Genomic DNA, 18,916 nt, shown 5'->3' with positions numbered 1-18,916 from the left:
TTTTAATTGGTTAGCTTTCTGGTCTTACAAATCACTCATCTCTCTGAAGCTCAGTTTTTCATCGTAAGAGGGAGATAACAGTTCTTGTCCACTAAGTTACTGGGAAGAGAACACATATGTAAAGCGTCTGGCACGTTGGAGGCATAAAGAGTGGATTGTTATCAGGGTTTTGCTTGTCATCTAGGCCATGGTTTATATTTCCCCCCCGAGTTGGCTAGTGATTATAAAACTATTCCATGATGATGTCAGTCATCTCTGGTTGGACAAGGTCTTGTCTGACCCATTGCTTGTTATCAGTGGAGCAAAGCCGGGCTATGAGGAGGGGCCCAAGGTTTTAGCCTCTTGTGTGTTTGCTTTATCAAAACTCCCGAGGGCAGCAATGGTGGGCTGGGTGTGTGTGATGTGTCTGGCATTTCCTTCTGAAGAATGATTATAGAGTAAATGACCCCATGCTTCCTGAATTGATTTTAATAAGGATCCATTTTTTTTCATATCATAAATGTGTGCCAATTCTTCTATAGCCTCTACCAGGGCAAAAATTGTTCCAAGTGGGGGGATATATGCTTATTTCCTAATACCAACAGTGCTCAAATACTTTATGGAATTTCTGTTGTAGAGCAGTGTTCAGAGTCTGAAAATACATCACTGAGAATTCCTTCAATGGGAATCAAGCTGAAGTTTTGAAAAGTAGTGTTGATTTTTAAAAACTGCCAGAGGTCTAGTGAAGAGGAATGAAATGCAATTCAGTTGATTATCCTGTGTGTTTAAAAAGCTAGATGCGAAATCCAACCTGTTCTCCCAGCTCGGCTGCTGCTATCCTGTCCAGGCAGTCCCTGGGCATTCGGAATGGCCTCCTACCAGGTCTCATTTCCACCCTGGCCCCACTTAGATGCTGTTTGTAACACAGCAGTTAGAGTGACCCCTGCTAACATGGTGGTCAGATCAAAATCTCCTGCTCAAGCCCTGCAATGGCTTCTTGCCTCTCTTTGCATAGGAACCAAAGTTCTTACTGTGCCTCTGAGGCTGTCCCTGGCCTGTTTGTCACTCACCCGCAAGCCGTGACGTCCCTCAGTCGGCCTCTGCTGCTCCTCAAATGCCCTGCACTTCTTTCCTCCTAAAGCCTGTGGCTGCTGCGCCCTCCGCCCACAGAGCTCCTTCCTGCTTGCAGGAAGGCTCGTGCTCTTTATCCTTTTAGGCTTTTCCTGGAATGTCACCTGCTCAGAGAGGCCTTCCTGGCCACCCACTATCTACAACCTCAGGGTCTGTCTCTCAGCATCTCTCCTCCCCATTCCCCACTTTATGTTCCTCCACCACACTCTTCATTATTTGTTATGTGATCTTCTACTCCGTCTTTGTTTCTTATTTCCACCCCTAGAAGTAAATTCCTGGAATGATATCTGATACATAGTGGGTGCTTAATAAATGTTTTGGGACTGAATTTAAGAAAAATTTTAAAATAAGTTTCAAGTACAGACAATGTTGTTGAAATGTGTGTGTATCATCATGAGGGAACTCTTCTGAGAAAGAGTGGATTTGGATCTGAGTCTGAAAATTCTGCTACATTTGTCTCATAGATATCTGTCTATTTATAAAGAAAAGAAATGGGTGCACCTACTCATTTTTTTTCTATTTTTTGAGACCTAATACTGGTTTAATGGATAATAACCATATAGGTAAAAAAAAAAAAGTAAAATTGTATAATAGATTAATGAAACTGATATTCTTGGGTAGCCCATAAACTATGTTTTTAGGAAAATGAAGCTCATTTTATTTATTTTTTAAAGATTCTTTATCTTATAGTCACACCCGCTAAATTAAAGCACTCGGCTCAGTATGAACAGGGACTTCAATGACAGGCAGGCCATATGCGTCCCTGGTAGCGAGGAAGAAGCAAAAGGGTGTTGGAAACAGAATTACAGAGGAGCCAGGTTCTCCGAGTATGCGTGTGTTGGTGTCCAGTCAGAGTGGAATTGGAAAGGGAGGTCAAATAAGAAAATCAGAAGATAAAGCTCCAGAGAGATGGCAGTTTTTCTGGGGAGACTAGTCCCCCCCATGGCAGGAAACAACTAAACTTATCAAAAGCCACAGTACTAGGCTGTGTGGCCACAAGTCTTCGAAGACGGACTTGACTTCCGATCTTGGCTTCATTGCCCTTCAGATTCTAATGTTGAATGTTGCACTGCATGTATCTCTTTCCTTGCCTGTACTGGTGTGACTCTTGCCCTGTTGAGTCTTTTTCTCTATCGTATGGTTTATATACAATGCTCTTATGAATGCAGTTGACTTGCAGCAATGGAAGAGACTTTCTTTTCACATGAAGGACTCCTTCATCCCTCAGACCTGTAGAAATGAATTTACTTGTGTATGCACATGTACAGTCAGCCCAAAGGCACATCTGTAGAGAAAGAAAAACCTAAATGGAGATAATAGAAAATTATAAGGTGTTTTCATCGCAGAGGAGGGGCTTTCCTGTGGGTGTGTGTGTAGCTTGAAGATATATCTGGTGACATTTCCATAATTTTCTATTATGTCCTTCATTTTTTTCATTCTTATATATATATGCTATCTGTGATGTGTATAATCTCTATTATTTGTCTATGTACCTACCTATCTTTCAAATCTCTGTGATGTATATGTGCATAAAATTTCAAGAAGTAGTTATAATCACTATAAAAGACCAGCTGTTCAAGGGATGTTCAGGGGCTTTTTGTCACTTGATCATGTGTGTCTTTCTAATGAAGTCTTTTGGTTAATAAGAATTTACCAAGGAGGGACTGTGTGAATTGCAGTGGAAAAGACTGAGAAGAATAAGAAAGCACCAGAACATTCTCTGCTTTGAAGGACTTTATAGTCAGATAGAACATTTAGACCATTTAGGAACAGAGGGCTACATTCCTACACAATTCAGTATAGTGTATGAGCACCTACCATTATAGGTTGAATGGGGTCCCCTCAAAAAAAAGAATATGTTGAAGCCCCAGTCCCCAGTGCCTCATTATGTGAGCTTATTTGGAAACAGGGCCATCAAAGGTATTATTAGTTAAGTTAAAATGAGGTCATCCTGGAATAAAGTAGGCCCCTGATCCTATATGATCAGTGTCCTTATAAGAAGATGGCCATGTGAATAGGTACAGACTAAAGTTAGGCAGCTGTGTAAGCCAAGGAATGACAAGGACAACAAGTAAACCCTCAGAAGCCTGGGTAAGGAAGCCCGGCTCTGCTAAACACCTTGATTCCTGACTTCTAGCCTCCAGAACTGTGAGAATGCAAATTTCTGTCCCTCTAGGAGGCAGGCATTCTGATAGGGATGCTAGTCTGAACAGAGTTTGCAACATAGAATACATATTTTATGGATAATGTTTAGATGTTTCTAGAGACGAGAGGTGAGTCTAGGATGATAGGCTGGTGACAAATTGCATCTTAAATACTGAACTAAGGAACCTGGACTTAATTCACTAGATACTAGAAGCACCTGGAAGATGTTGGACAGGTAAAGAACATAATTATAATTCACATTGACTGAATACCAGGCAACGTGAAGGTATTTTGCCTACTCTGTGTCATTTAATTCTCTTAACAAACACAGAAGGCAGGTTTTATTAATCCCTTTCATAAATAAGAAAATCACAGAGCTGGTAAGTGAGAGTTTGTGTGCCTAACTTCAAAGCCTATGAGCCTTTCACCACAATAATGTTTCCAAAGGCACTTGGCTAGCCCTGTGGGCTCTTTGAAGAAACCTCTGTGGCCGCAGAGCGGAATGGGTGGGATTGTCAGTTAAGGAAGATGGGCAGGACCCCTGGCCTAAAATGGGCCTCACGCATCACTTACACTAGTAAACTTCTACTTTTTCCCCTCTGTAAACAACCTATCATGGCACATGGGTTAAAGAAACTGGACCAACCAGTAAAGAAGTCCCTGAGGATCCATCAGCAGACTGTGGGTTTGACCCTACATAAATTAACATTGTTATCATCAAGCTGATGAAGACATTGGACGTGGGGCTGCTGGCACCATGTGGCTAGAAGCATAGCTTATATGTTGAACAGCAAACTTAAGATTCAGAGAGATTCCAAAAGACTGAAAATCAAGATCAAACAGAAGTTCAAAATCAAAACAGAGATATGTGTAATTTGCATTTCAGTTTACAAAATGAATTGCATGAACATAGGCTAGAGCGGTGGTGCTCGGAGTGGCCCAGCAGCTTGGGTATCACCTAATTTGTTAGAAATGCAAATTCTTGGGCCCCAGCCTCATCCCTATTACTCAGAAACTCTGGGGATGGAGCTCAGCAATCTGTGTTTTTATAAGCCCTCCAGATGTTTCTAATGCTGGCTAAAGTTGGAGAACCACTGGTAGAAAAACCAACATTCACTCCCTCTTTGCCCTCCTTTCTTTCTTTTTCTTTTCATTCCATTCCATTCCAGAAAGGATTTGAGTGGAAAATCTGCCTTAACAGTTTGTGTAAGAACAGAGGTTTTATTTTATAAAAAGTTTGCTATGACTCAATGGTGTGATGTGGCTGCTGCCAAAAATAAATAGCTTGCTTTAAGAATAGTGACCAGAACAAAGGAAGCAATAGCCACTCTTTTCCACACTTGGCATATTCTGTAATGTTCTCCGTATTCTGCTAGACTATATCTGCAGTTTGTTGAGGAACTGATTTTAAGAAGGATATTGAAAAGGGGCTTGATGAAGGTGGTCAGGTAGTTGAAACCTTGTCCTGAAGGAAGCATTTGAGGGAAGTCACCTCCTGTGATTGGGGCCTGACATAGAAAGGAAAGATAATTTGACATTGTGTTCAAGAGAGCAAAAATATAACATTGGAAAGCACTTCCCACTGGTATTAGGAGGCCAAGATTTTAGCCCAGGCTCTTCCTACAGGGCTTTGGTAACCCAGGTAAGTGTTACAGGCTTCTTTTCCTTCAGCTGTAAAATGTAGATAATAAGGACCGTAATGTCCACCCCACAGGGTTTTTGTGAAAATGTTCAAATATTTGGAAAGTTTAAATGATTGTATGAACATGAGGCAATGGTACTATTGCTAGCTAAGACTAGTTGATGGAAAATTTAAGTCTAAAATATAGAAGAATTATCCAAAAGTGGATGGCCTTCCTCAAAAAGTAGCGAGTTCACTGTCATGAGAAGTCTTCACAAAGACATGTTAGAGAATGAACTGTGTTGGGTTGGAGCAGATGATACTGAAGTTAGAGACTGGAGGGCAGATGAGTGTTTGGGAACGGTGCTGCTCATAACCAGCAGAGTGAATGTTTCATTCCTCATTTATTAAACATTCTGGGCAAGTCACCACAAACATTTAAATACATTTAAATGTTAAATGCATTAAAAGCATTAAATGTATTAAAACCAACAAGATGAGCCCATACTAGTTAATCTGGTGTCAGTTTTTCAGTACAGTTCTATGATTAAATTTCCCTTCCATTAGAAGTCTGGTTGAATTGGCCCCTTGGTTCTCTTAGAGGTCCTTTTATGTCTAAATATACAAAGTAGAATAGAATTCCCAATGTCACAATTTAGTGACATTAGGTATATTATGTATATTAAGTATATAAATAGTAAACCACTGACCACTGTATATTTCCAGATCTTTTCCATCATCCAAAACAAAAACTCTGTCCCCATTAAACAATGACTCTCCATTTCCCTTTGCCCCAGTCTCTGGAAACCTCTATGATACTTTCTGTCTCTATGAATTTCCCCACTCTAGTATCTTGCCTATTTGTTGTAACTGTTTGCAACATCTCCCAAGAGTGGAAGAGGGATCGCTCTCGGCGTCTAAGCCAATCCTGAGTTGATGTTCAGTATTCCTTTAAGACTAAGATTCCCTCTGGCTCTGATTTTTCATCTAGACTTCTATTTCTTTTCTTTTTTCTTCCTTCCTTTCTTCCTTCCTTCTTCCCTCCCTCCCTCCAACTCTTGGGTAACATCAGTGACTTTCTCCTCTGTCCACTCCTTGACTGGCTGCTTTCCAGGGGCAGAGAGATGAATGGGTCCTTTTGTGTAGGGAGTTTTGTAATTCAGTGAAGAGCTTACAACCTTCCCAAAGGCACTATGTGGGTATTTTGCACATATTGTAGATAATGTGTATATATCAATAATATAATGAAGGTAACATTCAAACATCACTGTGGGTGGTGGCTAAGCAAGAGGCAGCTTAATCTCATTTTCAGTATATTAGAAGCATCTTTCCTAATTCAATCGAGAATGTTGTTGATCTTTTATTTAAAGAAAAAAAAGTTGAAGAAGGGGATTATAGAAACATTGGTGAGAGAGCGAGAAGACTCAAACCTTAAATATTTTAACTTAAAATATGTATATGTACATATACATACATACACAATTTACTTGCTGAGTTTTTTATTAAAGTCCAAGGACTTTTTTTGACTATAGCTCTGCCTCTTTCCAATCCATGTCATATCTTTTGCATGGACCACATCCTATGATTATTTGCATGGACCACATCCTAAAAACTATGATTTCTAGTTTTTATTTCTTTGAAGAAGAGAGAATTTTCAGGACAATTGCTGAGCAACTTGAGTGGAGGATCCTTCTAGGTTATTTTCTTTTTGTCAGATTATTCCTTTGGCTATTTCTTTTATAGTTCTCTCTTCCACATCTCAAATTACAAAAAAAAAATGATTGTGGTAAAATATATGTCACATAAAACTTACCTTTCAACCATGTTTTAAGTACACAATATAGTGACATTAAGTATATTATGTATATTAAGTTTATAAATAGTAAACCGTTACCACTGTATATTTCCAGATCTTTTCCATCATCTGAAACATAAACTCTGTCCCCATTAAACAATGACTTTCCGTTTCCCTTTGCCCCAGTCCCTGCTCACCTCTATGATACTTTCTGTCTCTATGAATTTGCCTACTCTTTTATTTTGCCTGAGGATTTCAGCCCTGAGCAAGTTCCCTATGGATTCAGTGAGACCAAGAAATGACCAAGGAACATTCTTGGGGTAGAAGGGTTTATACCCAGCTTTATTCTACTGGTGGTAGGTCAAGCATTAGAATTATGTCTGTATCCAGCAGTCTGCAGGTCATAATACACCTCTGTCTCTGCTTCTACTCAGAGCACTGGGCGGAGCTCTTTATAAAGTGACTCAGTCAATAATAGCTATTTCCCTGCAGGTGTGGAAGTATTAGCCTAGCAGTAGGCCATTTACGTCATCAAGCAGTTTAGGATCAGGTGAGGATCCTGGCCATAGGAACTTCCATTTTCCCCACAGTCTAGGTACCTCATGTAAGTGACATCATACAGTATTTGTCCTTTTGTTTTCAGTATTCATCCATGTTGTTATATGTGGCAGACTTTTTTATTCCTTGTCAGGACTGATTAATATTCTACTGTATGTGTTTACTGCATTTTGTTTATTCATATATCTATTGATGGATACTTGGGTGTTTTTCACCTTCCAGGTATTGGGAATAATGCTGTTATGAACATGGGTATACAAATATGTGTTTGAGTACCTGCTTTCAATTCTTTTGGGCATAACCTAGGAGTAGAATTGCTGGATCATATGGTAATTCTGTTTGTCTTTTTGAGGAACCACCAAACTCTTTTCCAGAAAAAAGAAAATCTTTTTTAAAGCAACTTGTCTTTATGAAGACTTTCTAAAGCATTAAATTTGTTTTTCACAGATGCAACAGCTCTACTTTTGGTCCTTTATCTCATCATTTAATTAATGTGTATAATTACAATATCAAGTCCAACTATCATAAACAGGTTTAGAAACATGTACAATTGATACTTGCTAAGCATACAACTCAACTGGTAAAACGAGTGCTTGGAACATATCAGACTACTTACCAGCAGTGAACCTCAGGGTCTTGCCAATGGGTTTCAACCCTGGACAAGTTCACTATGGATTCAGTGTGACCAAAGAAATGCCAATAAAATGTTCCTGGGGTGAAAGAATTATACCCAACTTTATTCCCACAGTGGCAGGTCAATTCCTAGAATCCCGTCCACTCAGAGTGAGTCTGCATTCAGCAAGCCTGTCTCTGTCCTCAGCACTGCCACCACTCCAGTCTAGTCTCTGCTCTCCTGCAGCCTTGTAGTGGTACCACCGTGTTGCCCAGAGCACTGGGCAGAGCTCTTTATATACAGTCACTAACGATGCATGGCCCACACATGTGGAGTGAGCTAGCCAACCAGGGCCAGGTGAGAATCCTGGCCACAGGAACCTCTCTTTATCCACATCCAGCAGGCTCTGGGCATCAGCTGATATATATTACAGAACACATGGAAAATACTGGCTAATCTGGTCAGTTAAATGGAGGCCAGTTAAGAGAACTTCTACTGTTCAGCTCAATTATCTTTGTCATGAGAAGATGTATAAAGGGATTTAGAAGCGACTGTGGCTCTAGAAAAAAACAACAGCTGCATATCCATGACTTAATATACAATACCTTTGTTGGGAGAATGGACAAAGGCAGACAGCAAAGGCTAAAATGGAATGGCTAAAGTTGACCAATCTGGTCCTTTTTTATGTAAACTCTTGGGTTTAGGGAAGTTCTAATTGATAATAGCAGCAGGTGGGTTTAGGGTTTAATTTAGGGTGGGTGATAAATAGAAGATAAATGAGGAGTAGGGTGGTTCTATCTATTCTTAGAAAGAAGATACCTTTCAAGTTAAGGTTTGAGTATGAGATATGATTGGAAGGTTTTCTAGCCAGTTCTCAAGCAAAATCATGAAGCTGGAGGAGGAGTACTTTTAGCATCATTTATCCTTGTTAGTGACCCAAGTGATTAAAGGTTTGGGAAATTCCCCCTCTAAATATGGGCTACAGGAACTGGGTTTATTTAGCTTAGAGAGAGAGAGAGAGAGAGTGAGCATACTGAGAGGGATTTAATAATAGTCTCCAAGAATATGAAGGATGTTCTATGAGTGATGGAAAGCAGCTGTTTCCTGTTTCCACTGAGGACTGGGTAAGAAAGCATGGAGTTAAATTGCAACAAGTGGGCTCGAGAATGCCTTGGCAGTAAAGTGTGAGACAGCAAACCCACAAGACCGAAGTCACTGGTCTATTTCGGAATTACATAGCTAAGTAGCTGTCTTTCTTGGGTGGCTTAAACTGGCCTGTTCTTGAACCAGTAAAAACCTTCTACCTGTGGGAGAATGTAAAGCCATCCATGGTCAGAACCTACCAGTGTTTTTATAGCTGAGAAAGCATGTGTCTTCTGAGATTTTAAAAAAGAAAAAAAGTTGCAGAGTCATTTTTCTCCCCTTTGGTCTGCCTTTAAAGTAAGGTCGTTTAGATGTGCTCCTTCTCTATGAGGTGAAGAAATTCCACAGGTTTGCCAGTATATGTATATATATATATATATATATATATATATATATATATATACACACACACACATATATCTCAGATATCAAACATGTGATATATGGTATATTACATGCAATTAATTCAACAATGAAAACAACGTTTTGTTCTAGACATTGTGTCTAAGTGTTAAAAATAAAGAGGAACAAGATACACACTGTGCTATCTAGGAGCAGGGCAAATACACAGGGCATTATGAATAATGCATCATTATAGGAGGTCAGCTAGGGGAAGAAATTTAAAGACAGAAAAATGAGTTATGGAAAGGTTACTAGTTTTCAGACAATGAGGCAGATGAAAATGTCTGAAAATTTTCTCTCAACCATTGTTTTGTCATGATTATCCTGTGATAGATTAATTATACCATTTATTCTGAATTGGATAAGTGGTGTCTTAATTGCACAACCGGGAGTGTTTTCAAGGCGAGGTTTGAGTTCTAGAGGATTGTCTGCTGGTAAGATGCATCTTTAAAGTTTCAGGTTTATGTCTGCATTAACTGTATACATTCCATGTGGTATATTCTTATCTTGGACCAACATTCATTATAATCTTTTGAAAAACCTTTGCCTCTGTCATCAAATGGTTCCTGTCATCTGGAAAGGGGTAGGGCTGAATCATGATCCAACACTGACTTCCCACAACTCCTTTTGGCCTGCAAAGTCCAGCACTGAGATGGGAGCATGAAGAGTGGCAGGTCTGTGTCCTCTCTCCAGACCTGTTCACTGGAGGCCCTGGGCAAGGGACATCACCTCCTTGAGTTTCCTTTTCCTTAATCTGCTTTGCAGGGATGTTTTGAGGGTTAAATGTAATGAAACAGAGCGCCAAGCCCAGAGCTCAGTGCGCCCAGACCTCAAGTCATACATTGTGTTTCCTTTAATTCACAAAGGGCATCTCTTACCTGTGGTAGAATCATGATTTCCTCTAGATTCTCTTCACTTAGTGCAGTTTGTTGAACCTTAGGAATAGGACTGTAGAGAAGGTTTAGTCTAAAATTCATGGTGGTACCCCAAAATCCAATTTTACGAATCACTCTCCTTTTCTAATTTTACTTAACCCATAAAAATACGCCCTTGTAATGCCAAATACTTTAGGAAGCATTTGTGGCCAGGTTACCTGAAATGAATCATGTACACACGTGGAAGAAAAGTGCACTTTAAAATCAGGAAGATTATGCATTTTTGTTTTACAAGATTTACAGGAGAGTAAGTAAAGCTTCTAGATACTCAGTCATTGAAGAGGCATTAATTAAATTGAGTGCTGTACATTGAAATGGTATCAGATTGAAGACACGACCCCTGCCCTGGGGAACCATATGATAACATATGTATGAAATGACCAAATAACATATGTATGAAATAACCACAGAACAGCTAGACTCACTATCAGGAAGGGCAGTATAAACCAACGGGGCTGGAGCCCCTAAATTCTGAGGAAAGGCAGACTATGGATTGGCTAGGGATTTAATGGAGCTCTAGGAGAATTAGGATCTTGGTTTGACTAAAGACAGGCAGAATTTTTAAAAATCACCTAAAATGTTCACTTCTTATAAAAACCCAGGAACGTACTGCAGTTGCTCTTATTTGAAATAAGTGCATCTTTCTAAAATCTCAGTGTTCAGGCTAATTGGCTTTCAAACTGTTACTGCATACTGTGCCAGACTACTCCTGCCCAAATTCATTCTTAGTCTGCAGGGTATGGAATATCTTTATAAATCATAACAAGACACATTGAGAGTAAAAATCCCAGCTAGAGACTGACCTCAAAGTCTGAGGCACACCACATAAATTACTGTCCACAGATTTAGGAACCAAGGTGAGGACCTTTTTCTCTTTCTTAGAAGGACACTTATAATTCAGGGCCTTCTGAGGGTGATCATGGATCCTCTAAACTGGGCCCTTCCTTGTGTCCCTCCCTACATCCCAGTTGCCTAAATTAAATAAGTAGAGAAGTAGAGAAGCAGAACAACAAAACCATTAACCTAACAGCACAGAATTTATGGCTGAAATCTTGCAAAGCTTATATCAGCAAAGTATAATATAATTACTGTCACTTTCTTCTAGACACTTGGCTTTATGGTGCCTGTCACCTTTATCATAACACACAGCTGATTTAGTAGCTCTATTTTTCATAGCAAATGGCCTGGTGTTGTGTTTTGATGCATGTGGCCATGCTATTGAGATGACAATGCATGGATATACCAGAGTGTGGCTAAATTTAGATAATGAATTGGAATCCTGTTAATGGTTTTTGTTGCATCATGCTGTCAGTATGCCAACTGGGCCTTTTCTCTTGCTCTTTCCTTCTCTAGATTCTCAAATCCAAAGATTTAACGTCTCCAACCCAGCGCTACATCGACAGCAAGGTTGTGAAAACAAGAGCAGAAGGCGAATGGCTTTCCTTTGATGTAACTGACGCTGTTCATGAATGGCTTCACCATAAAGGTTACAACCACCCTCTGTTTTCCTCCCTAGATGTTCAGTGATCCTGTTATTGCAAGTTGATTGCAGATTTAAGGGTCTAGACACACGTACAAATGATCTCCTTGACTTAATGTTTTCCAGACAGAAACCTGGGATTTAAAATAAGCTTACACTGTCCCTGCTGTACCTTTGTACCATCTAATAATTACATCATCCCCAATAAAAGTGAAGAACTAGAAGCAAGATTTGCAGGTAACTGAAACTTGGTCATATGAGGTGGGGGAGGAAAGGGCTTACGCTGATAATCTCATGGGTGATGATGTCAGTTTGCATGTGAAATGGGATTGTTTGGTGAGGCCTGGGAGTCACATTTGTTTCGGCAAAGATATGGTTGTAAAGATTTATGAAGGCAGAAAGGATCAGAAGAAAGAGGCGGGTTCCCAGTTTACAATGCCCGATGCCCAGTGATGACTTGGCAAGACAACTGACTGACTCATCATCCTTCCAAACAATTAAATAGTCAGTTAAACCCTTTATTCTTGATTTCAGCAAACCAGCTTTCCATCTGTGCTAACATTATAGAAGAAGAAGAAAGCATGCATTCAAGGAAAACCATCAATAGCCCCCCAAACCAGTGTTAGGATCCCACAACTGTATCTCCCAGAGGAAGGGAGTCTCCTGGTATTACAACCTCTCTAACTGACCTTACATATATTGAAATAGTCCACCTTTTCTAGCTGGTGCTCAATACAGTCTCTTATCAAATTTTTAAATAGTTTATATACATACAGCAAGGTTTTAGTTTTCCCCATATTCTTGCTCACCTTTTAGTGAGTTAGTCAAAGGTCAAGGGGAATGAGGAGCTGTTGGATAATGAGAAGTGAGAGGAAGTCTGTACAACATGCCTGTGCAACACGGCTCCACACCACCTGGTCAGGGCGATGATTTTCCCTCCCAGCTAACACCACCCGAGACCTCCATCCATTCGCAAAAGGCTACAGTGGCCCTTGCTCGTGGAAAAATACTGCCAGAGGTCTAGAGATTTATTTCAGTCTCTAACCTCGTCATGATTCTCTATAGAGTGTGGGGATTAAATGCTTCAACTGGCAATCTCCTGAGTATGCTTTGGAGAGCTCCAGTTTCTAAATCTCAGATGGAATCAGGAAAGTGTCGAGGATACCATAAAATAAATGAAAAAGCCCTTTCTTCATGGCTTTCCCAAGCAGTAGCAGGTGAGGGGGGACTTCTGTTACCCTTGAACCTAATTCACTGCACTTCAGTGTACGTCTCAGGTTATGTTCATTAGGAACGTCTTTGGAGTCTAGGAGTCCTGGGAAGCACATGAACCAGTGTGTGACGGGACATGTTCTGTCGCCATGTCTAGTCACTGAGGGGGTGCACGCAGCCTAAACTGAGAAATGACTGGAGAAAACTCCCTCAATTGCCCTGAGACTATAGGTCAAATACTTCTTCCATAGCGACTTCCATAACCAACAAGCCCTCCCTTCTGATGCTGAACTGCCTTCTGACAGTTGCCCCCATAGAAGCGTCCCTTGTCGCCTGCGGGAGTCCTGTTGGGCCAGACCTACTTCCATGGGGGTGACTAGAGCCAGCTGGTGCTACTGTGGGTCATCAGTGTTCATGGTGACGCTGTACAAAGGAAAAAGGAATATGGCTGATGATATTCGCTGAAGGTAAAGCTAAATGTTCATTACCCAAATGCATTTTTTCAAGGTATTGATGGCACCTCCACATATACCAGTGGTGATCAGAAAACTATAAAGTCCACTAGGAAAAAAACCAGTGGGAAGGCCCCACACCTCCTGCTAATGTTGTTGCCCTCCTACAGACTTGAGTCACAACAGTCCAACCGGCGGAAGAAGCGTGCTTTGGACGCAGCCTATTGCTTTAGGTAAAGGAAACTACAGTAAAATAATGTGATTGCATGTTAGCCCTTCTGCTGTCTTGGTCTTTTCTCTCACTACAAATGGACCTGAACTGCACTCACTGCTGAAGGCCAGGTGGTTCCAGGAGAGCTACCGTGTCTCACACCATCATTCTCCCCGGAGGCTTAAAACAGTTATTTCTGTGTTGCATATTCACCAGCCCTTTGCAGTGAACCAGGTGTGAAGGGAAGAAACCAGCCCCCTGATTGTTACCGAGTTTTCCTCAAGCACTTTGGGGCTGGAGAAAAAAATGGGCTCCTTGCTCCTTAGAGCAAATATGCTTATTTGAGGTGCATGATGACAGCTTCCTAATTCGGAAGCCTCGCCATCCGTAGGAAGCCTTCACCCCCATGGCAGAGTCCCATGGTTTCACTCTTTCACAGTAACAGAGATGAGAGAGGCAACAGGAGAATTTAGCTGTTGTCTTTAGCTACAGAATTTTACGGAAGTGAGGGCAACATGAATTCATTTCCCATTTCCATGTGAGTGTGTGAGGGAGCGTGTGAATATTCTTCTACGGTTCCTTATCAAGCCTTGAACAGGAGAGCTCTTTATTTGGAGAGCTACGGAGAAGGGAGGGGTCCTCCCTGACAAAATGCTCCACGTGTCAGAGTTCACAAGTAAAATCGGGGTTTTTTTTTTGGTTGCCAGCTTCAGTGATCACACGAAGCAATACTTCATGTTTCTTGACCTCTGGTTCATTCCTAGATCAAGGGACATGGATTTATTCTCAAAGGCAAATGCCTCGCATGGTTCTTTGATCATAGCTGTTGTACTCCATTCATTTTTTGTTTGAAAGGGCAATAGAGGCTGGATGGCAAACCTGTGCCGTTTTGCCCTTGCAAAGGGATTAGTCTCTTCCAACCACCTCTCTGCTTTTATCCAGTCATTCAAGGGAAAAAACCTGACTTTCAAAGTCGCAGACAAGGGAGCGAGGGTGGAGCACTTAGAAGGGAAAAGGGTCCAGCTAATCACCTGAACACGCCATTGTGAAAGTCACTTGAGGTTACAATAAAACCATTAAACCTTGGCCCATGATCTGTGCTCAATGGATGCTTGTTGAATAAATGAATGAGTCATTTTTCTGGTTTGGATGATGGGTGGGGAGGATATCAGCCTTAAAAATTTCCATTGCTCTCTTACCAGAAATGTGCAGGATAACTGCTGCCTTCGTCCGCTTTACATTGACTTCAAGAGGGACCTAGGGTGGAAATGGATACATGAACCTAAAGGGTACAATGCCAACTTCTGTGCTGGAGCATGCCCGTATTTATGGAGCTCTGACACTCAGCACAGCAGGGTAAGCTTTTGGCCAACTGTTTCTTCTGTTCCTGGGTTTCTAATGTGTCCTTGCTCAAAGTATTTCCAAATGAATTCTAATGGGCCTGCTGCCCTTTCATCATCAGATGTGAATGAGCACTTGAGAAGTCCTTTTCAATCCCAAAAACAGTATGGCTGTAAGTGACTTCAGAAGGGAACCTGGATTAGTTTGAATAGTAGGTCTTGCCTTCCCAATTAGATTATAAACAACTGGAAGACAGTTTTGTTTAATTCATCTTCTGTTTTTATATTCTCAACAGCTCTAAGCATAAATAGGTAGTCAGAAAAAAACTTTTGGAATCGATGTATCACTTAGTGTCGTATGCAGTGACAATGTCAAGGAACCAGGTCCCCATCTAAAATGAGGAGCTGTTACCATCCACCACAGGGCACTGTCTTAGTAGAAAGAACTTTAAGCATAAAACTGTTTTCAGCATCACTGCTTTACAACAAAAAGTCATTTAACTTCTCTGAACCTCGATTTCATATGGGCACAGAGGAAAATTTATATTAGAAAGTATCTTTCAGATAATAATGCCCAACTCGGGAAGAACAGAAAGATGACATGTGTGAAAATGATTTGAGAATTAGCACCTCTAAGTCTTCTTGAATGTAACCCAAAGTAAACAAGACTAAATCCTTTATCAGGTTCCTTCAAAGGGGATAGGAGGTAACTCAAAGAGCAGGTCCTCGTTTGGATGCCTGGGCTAGCAGCCCAGATTAGCAAAGGCTTTTTCTGTGCAATGATGATATGTGTCCAAATGGCTCTTCCCGGCACCGCACAGCATAGGATTTTAGGGGTGGAAAGGATTCCATAAGTTATCTTGTCAAAACATTTCACTTTTCTGAAGATATGGGGGTTTTGAGCATGCAGATGACTTGCCCAAGATCAAATGGTTAGTGACAAACCAAAGCCTGGAATGCGGGGCCTCCTTGTTTTATAACCTCATTTGCTGTGTTCTCACTGAGTTTAATTCCTGAAATATGGCTGCCCATTGGGGTTATGTCTCTGTAAATCTCCTGATTAAAGAGGCATTAGAAAAATTGCCTTCACTGCAGGGTAGGAAAATGAATCTGCTGCCAGAAGATCACATGGTGCTTTCTGCTGAATTCAAGAGTTCCAGGGTTATCAATTATTGTAGACGATTTGTGTTATAAAATTCCTCTTTAATTCCGACGAGAAAGCATGTGTTAGTGGAACATGAAGTCTTTGTATTTACACATGGCTACATATGCTAGACTTTAAATTGACAAATATGGCTCTCCTTCCTCCAGCTGTTTTCCCAACTCCCCTGTAGCTTTTGGCACTCGGGCTGACCACGTGCTCGGCCATGTGAGGGAAGCTTGCTCATGCCTGTGCCTTTGTTGAGCTCCCTGGCCGGGCTGCTTCATCTGGGCTGTGGCAACAGTGGCTGTAATGTGGGCAAGGCCCAGCGGCCAAGGAGAAACATGATTCTCCTCCCCGATACACAGAGGGAGTGTGTGAAGGCTGAGGCCGTGCTTGTTTTTCAAGGAGGGAGGAAGAATAACTGTCGTGGTCACAAATATGTGGTTTGGACAGTTCCCCAAGGAGCCGAGGTAGCTTCATAAAGTAGTCAGTGTGGCTGCGCTGAACAGATCTTCTGTCCTAGGCTGAAAAAATTACAGTGAATCTCGAGGAAAAGGTCATTTGCTGTTTGACTAGCACATTAATGGTATCCTTGGAAATGTCTCTTTATCATCACTGGGGAACCTACGTACCTCCACTGGTAAAAGTCACATACCCCTTTGATATAGAAGGGGGTTCAAGGTCCAGGACTAACTGCAGAAAACATTCTGTTTTCGGACGGGCTGTCTGCTCGTCCAACTTAGACCCTGCCATTGACCACCTGGAAAGCTAAAGGCAGGGGTGATGATCGTTATTTTTATTATTGTTATTAATATTATTTGGGGGCAAAATGTAAGAAAGTGAATAATTAGGAATATAGATTGCTTTTGAGGTCATTCTTAGCATGACTGTACTTATGAAGCCAGGATAAATGAAAAGACTTTCATCTTTTTTCTTTTAAATGAGAATTTAAGTGACATTCAATTAGCCTCGGAAGACACTCAGTGTAGAAAGATGTCACATTGTAGACAGGTGTTTTTTTTTTTTACATAAGAGTAGGTAAAAGCTCTTATGGGAGTTCTAATTCAAAAAAATGTATTCTTGTATCTGTCCATGTGTTCATTTCTTCACCTGGCACAAGTCTCATTTTGTCCAGACTTACTAAAGCAATCAGGGAAAAGCAGTCTCTAATGTCCTCACCTCCAGGAAACTTAACCTAGGTGAGAATTGAAAATATGTATTCATAAAACAACCTCACTTACAAAGAGGTGTAGAAACAAGACCACATACTCAGAGGACCCATTTTTTGGAGGTCCTGGGGAAAATGTGCAGCACAGCAGATAACCAAAGTAGGGAACTTACTGGAAAAACTGAACTCTGTCAAATGAGCGATATCGTCCAATCCTACTTGTACAGAATCATTTGTGATGTAGAAGAGATTCTGTAGGAACATGATGAATTCAGTGATTTCTAGGGGCACATACCAATTTGACCATAACTGGGGATTAAGAAAAGGAAATTGTAAACCAAACACTGTTTAAATTGCCTAGTCTGTGCTATGAGTGGTTAAGTCAGGTAGAATGGTTCTTTAAAAATAATCGCTTTATTTTATTTTTTGTCTTTTTCTATGTTGTCTTTCCTGTCCTGTGTCCTTTCAGGTTCTCAGCTTGTATAACACCATAAATCCAGAAGCTTCTGCTTCTCCTTGCTGCGTGTCTCAGGATTTAGAACCGCTCACCATCCTTTACTACATTGGCAAAACACCCAAGATCGAACAGCTTTCCAATATGATCGTAAAGTCTTGCAAATGCAGTTAAGATTCTGGGGGGAAAAAAAGTGGCAAGACGATGATCACAAAGATAGGATGATGACGAAAACGACAGTGTGTGTAACAAGGAAACATAAGAGAGCCTTGCTTCATCAGTGTTAAAAAAAAAAAAAATCTGAAAAAGCGGTACCAGTTCAAACACCTGGGAAGTCTGTGTTCTGTTAAAACTGGCATCTGAAACAAAAGAAAAAGTCGAAGGCTTAATCTACATTTCACCAACTCTGTGAGAGAGACAAGAAGCAAAACCTTTTTTTTTTTTTAAGAAAAAAAATAAACACTGGAAGAATTTGTTAGTGTTAATTATGTGAAAGGAAAAACAAAACAAAACAAAACAGGAAAATCCCGTTAAGTGGAGTTGCTGTACATACCGTTCCTATCCCATGCCTCACTTGATTTTTCTGTATTGCTATGCAATAGACACCCTTCCAATTCTTACTCTTAGAGTTAACAGTGAGTTATTTATTGTGTGTTACTATATAATGAACATTTCATTGCCCTTGGAAAATAAAACAGGTGTATAAAGTGGAGACCAAATACTTTGCCAGAAACTCATGGATGGCTTAAGGAACTTGAACTCCAACGAGCCAGAAAAAGAGATCATATTAATGGGATGAAAGCCCAAGTGAGTTATTATATGACCAGGCAAGTCTGCATTTAAGATAAAGACCCTGAAAACACACCAACTGCCTAAGGAAGCTTTTTGTAAGGTTCAAAACTGAAAAGGCTGTTAATAAAGGAAACTTTCGGTCAGAATAAGTCTGTAAGATTTTTTTTCCTTCTTAATTGTAAATGGTTCTTTGTCAGTTTAGTAAACCAGTGAAATGTTGAAATGTTTTGCTACGTACTGGTCACACTTCAAACCGTAAAGTATTGCCATAAAGCTAGGCTCTAGGTTTTCCCTTCGGTTTGGTATCTGTCAACCATGCCTATATTACTATAATAGATGGG

At 40.6% G+C, this 18,916-nt stretch overlaps 1 protein-coding gene across 3 annotated transcripts in view; it reads left to right on the top strand.

The window, feature by feature from the left end:
- Nucleotides 1-18,226, top strand: part of TGFB2 (transforming growth factor beta 2) — a 75,096-nt gene extending 56,870 nt beyond the window's left edge. For 2 of the 3 annotated variants that reach the window (XM_036931895.2, XM_036931904.2), the window contains 5 exons: nucleotides 11,676-11,808; nucleotides 11,929-12,039; nucleotides 13,522-13,699; nucleotides 14,880-15,033; nucleotides 17,799-18,226. In XM_036931895.2, the coding sequence (XP_036787790.2) occupies nucleotides 11,676-11,808; nucleotides 11,929-12,039; nucleotides 13,522-13,699; nucleotides 14,880-15,033; nucleotides 17,799-17,957 (735 nt within the window). In that variant the 3' untranslated portion in view covers nucleotides 17,958-18,226. The remainder of the gene's footprint in view (nucleotides 1-11,675; nucleotides 11,809-11,928; nucleotides 12,040-13,521; nucleotides 13,700-14,879; nucleotides 15,034-17,798) is intronic. The other variant, XR_005033867.2, reaches the window with a different exon arrangement.
- Nucleotides 18,227-18,916: the final 690 nt, after the last annotated feature.

This window comes from Manis pentadactyla, chromosome 19 (assembly GCF_030020395.1).
Source record: "Manis pentadactyla isolate mManPen7 chromosome 19, mManPen7.hap1, whole genome shotgun sequence".
Taxonomy (NCBI): Eukaryota; Metazoa; Chordata; class Mammalia; order Pholidota; family Manidae; genus Manis; species Manis pentadactyla.
This window is presented reverse-complemented; position numbering and strand designations above follow the sequence as displayed.